The sequence below is a fragment of the Opisthorchis viverrini genome (assembly GCF_000715545.1).
Source record: "Opisthorchis viverrini unplaced genomic scaffold opera_v5_87, whole genome shotgun sequence".
Classification (NCBI taxonomy): Eukaryota; Metazoa; Platyhelminthes; class Trematoda; order Opisthorchiida; family Opisthorchiidae; genus Opisthorchis; species Opisthorchis viverrini.
The window spans coordinates 446,454-450,213 of record NW_008751747.1 but is presented as its reverse complement, the minus strand read 5'-3'; the positions used below and the strand labels follow the sequence as shown (position 1 = coordinate 450,213).

General features: G+C 45.0%; 2 protein-coding genes across 2 annotated transcripts in view; one reads left to right on the top strand and one right to left on the bottom strand.

Moving 5' to 3' along the window:
• T265_05050 (hypothetical protein) overlaps positions 1 to 495 on the bottom strand; it is a gene marked incomplete at both ends in the record, with an annotated part of 42,710 nt that extends 42,215 nt beyond the window's left edge. The window contains one exon of the mRNA XM_009169961.1: positions 250 to 495. Within this exon, the coding sequence (XP_009168225.1) occupies positions 250 to 463 (214 nt within the window). The remainder of the gene's footprint in view (positions 1 to 249) is intronic.
• T265_13677 (hypothetical protein) overlaps positions 1 to 3,011 on the top strand; it is a gene marked incomplete at both ends in the record, with an annotated part of 20,153 nt that extends 17,142 nt beyond the window's left edge. Inside the window, one exon of the mRNA XM_009169992.1 lies at positions 2,639 to 3,011. Within this exon, the coding sequence (XP_009168256.1) occupies positions 2,639 to 3,011 (373 nt within the window). The remainder of the gene's footprint in view (positions 1 to 2,638) is intronic.
• Between the last annotated feature and the right edge of the window lie 749 nt (positions 3,012 to 3,760).

Genomic DNA, 3,760 nt, shown 5'->3' with positions numbered 1-3,760 from the left:
TACATATCAAATGAGGCACACAATGGCCAGCATCCTGCCAGGTTGCTTAGGCTTAGAAGAAGGTGGTCGAAAAGTCAAAACTCGTTTCGAATAGGGAATTTCATACATTTAACTCTGAGCGATATCAAGCTCTGACGATTAGCGACGATACTAATGGTTGCCCACTCAATTCGGTAAATAACGCCTACATAGAAAATTGAAACCTAACACAAGGCTTCAGCATGGAACAAAAACTCAAGTGCAGCTTACTTTCGACGTTTTGCGTTCGTCGTATTAAATCATTCAAAGCAGAAATAAATACAGGGTTTGGGGCTCCATCAAGATAAGACAATAATCTGAGTTGTAAGTCCGGTTTCAGTCCTCCACGAGGAAGATTGGTAAATTTTATCAACGCGTCAAGCTGAGAACGCTTGCAGTGCTGAATGAATGACCGCAGTTGAGCATAACTGGCAGCAAACGACATAGAGGACTTTCAAGGCTGCCGCGGCATACGCGGACTGTAAACGTGGGAAATCAAGGCATTAGTGACCAAGAAAATCTGAGGCACGTGAAACACCATGATACAGTATTCCTTACCAATACCATCACTATTACTTAATTATCCTCCGCTACCTGTGAGCCTTCGTAAATATTTTTCACTCACATTCCGATGTCTGCGTTCGTCACCCTAATCAACTTCAATCCGTCCATATGCACCAGCGCAAATTAGCACGACGGGAGGTGCAGCCACGTTTGGTATTCTATTCGAATTTCACGTTTTCTAGACCCGTAAATACTACACGTGGATTGTGCATTTAAATGATGAAGACGCTATATCCTATGTACAAATCCACTACATTACCGACAAGCCATTCGTGGAAGATGAATCTCTGATATAACCATGTATTTGATGCAGCTCCAGCGACAGATTCTCCCTGGCTGCAACCAAAACTCCATCCGATGCATCATCCGACGTCAATTGAAACTGAGTGTACGTGTAGACGAAAAGCTTGGCACACCAGAAAGACCGAAAAATGCAAGATGCATAAAATACTGGAAATACCTGTCCCACTTGATCAAACGGATTGGTCCTCAGAAGCCGTTTGTCAGCGAGATTATCATGAACCAAAATGGGTCTCTGATATCCAGCAAAATAACGTTTGAACTGTCGGGCACAGGACCTCGAACAGCGATCCCGTTGGCAACCTGCTACCTCCAACCCGGAATCTTAGCCTTAAACAGAAGGGTGAATTGTGAATATGGAGTCAATTCCAACCTCTACTCAAGCGCCATCGTGTTGCTGGACTTTACGACCTCCCACTTGTTCTGTTTAAGGATGAGGGTGGGTTACTAAGCCGATGCCCGTCAAACTGGAAGAAAGAGACCGCCCCAGAAGACTGAGGTGCATTGATACTAGTATCCATTTCCGAAAAGGGTACCCGCGGTGAATGTAGTAACCATAAAAATGTTCTTTTGACTCCTGTTGTGATACGGCTTCTAGCGTCGCCAATATTTCGTCATCTTAAGCTGATACGCGAAACCTTGACTTGTGAAAAATCATCATCATCGACACCATGACATCAGTGTTCATCGTCGACGCTTAGCTGCTGTACAGCCGTTTATTTGAAAGCCCTATTGTGAAGAAAACAATGAAGGTGGACTGGGAAAAAACTTAGTGTCGGCTTACTGCAATCATTCCGACGTATCCCCACCTCATTTGGGTAATCTGGATAAAAAGTGACAAAACCACTGATATCGATTTGCAGCTATGTTTTGCAGTGTCTCTGACCCAGCACAATGGGGATCACTCGGTCCCCATTCTGGAAGGCAAGTCGCACCGATAACACCCGAACGTTTCGTAATCTCTTTCATATCCGTCTGTCAGGTCAAGGGTTGGCCACCTCTCTGCTACCGTCACTCTGAATTGGACATGGAAAAAGCACTTTCCTCGGTAAACAATGGTTATGCATACGCAACACGTACTAACCAACGCAACTGCTGGTGCTGGACACACTCTTCAATGGATGCACCCGTCACACAACCGAAAACTCGTTTTCTAATTGCCTCATTATGGATGCGCCGACACCAGCCTACACGCGCTATGGTCCTGAGATAGTGATTTTCGAACATCTGAAGGCGTCTCAGTCCCGCTGCTCGAACAAGCCGAATCTCACAGCTATACAACCTGACAGTTCATACTGTAGGCTGGCACACACGTCCTTCGAGATTCAGGGATGCACCGCTTTGGCGCCATAGGTGTCTCGAATTATCCAACGCGACCCAAGACTTCCAGATTCGTGTACCGACCTCAGCTATCACACTAGAAGCAGAGCCAATGAAAGTTTAAAAATAAGGAAAATGTTTCACAACTTCGAATGCCTCCCCTGGGTTCTAAGTGGCGTGCTCAGTGACTGCACGTTCACCAGCATGACCTTACACTTTGTGGGTGCAAGGCAAGGATTGTCCGAAATTAAACATACTCGCACTCGATTGGATCGAGAAACTTGACCTTTTCCGTGTACCTTTATCATCTGTGTGCAGTACTCTGAAATTTTCATCCTCCTCAGACATTCAACGATGTCTTCCAAAGTGGCCTTGGATGCTGTACCAAAACCAAGGCAAGTCCCAAACTCCAACCTGCTTTCACACCAATTTTCAGACCGAAGCGTCCCGTGCCATTTGCTGCCCTCGCAACTGTGGAGAATGAACTTGTTCGTCTCCAGCAATCCGGAGTTATCCAGCCAGTAAACCATTCATCATGGGCAGCTCCCACTGTTGTCATCAAAAAAGCAAATGGCAAGGTGCGCATATGTGCTGATTATTCCACTGGATTAAACGCCGTGTTAGACTCTCACCAATATCCATTGCCGGTACCAGAAGATCTGTTCACCAAGCTCAATGGTGGAAGATGTTTCGCAAAACTGGATCTTGCTGATGCTTACCTTCAGATAGAAGTCTCTGATGACTCCAAAGAACTTCTGACAATTAACACACATCGCGGTTTCAATTTAACCGTTTGCCGTTTGGGGTAAAATCTGCACCAGCAATATTTCAACAAACAATGGATGCCATGCTAAACGGTCTATCAGGAGTTGCTGCTTATTTGGATGACATCATTCTTACAGGTTCTAGTCAAGAAGAATTTCTGCATCGTTTACATTGCGTACTCGAACGGATTCAACAATATGGTTTTCGCCTACGTGCAGAGAAGTGCGCATTTTTTCTAACTTCTATCAAATATCTTGGATTTATTTTTGACGAACATGGTCGTCATCCAGACCCAGAAAATATTTCTGCCATACAACAAATGTCAGCACCGACGAATTTAGCAACCTCGCGCTCCTTTCTCGGTTTAGTAAGCCATTACAGTTCATTTTTGTCAGACATGCACCGTGTCCGTGAACCACTTAATCATCTTCTAAAAAAGGATGTGCCTTGGAACTGGTCACATCAGTGCCAGTTCGCTTTTGACAAAGTAAAGTCATTTCTCAGCTCTGATCTACTACTCACACATTACAATCCAGCCCTGGACATTACTGTTGTTTCAGACGCATCCAACTATGGTATTGGAGCTGTCATCTCTCACGTTTTCCCCAACGGAAACGAAAAAGCAATTGCCCACGCACCTAGATCCCTAACAGTTACCGAGCGCAACTATGGTCAAATTGAAAAAGAAACTTTAGCAATGATCTTCGCCATCAAGAAGTTCCACGAAATGCTCTATGGACGTCATTTCACGCTCATCACTGACCATAAGCCCCTTCTCGCCGTTTTCGGATCC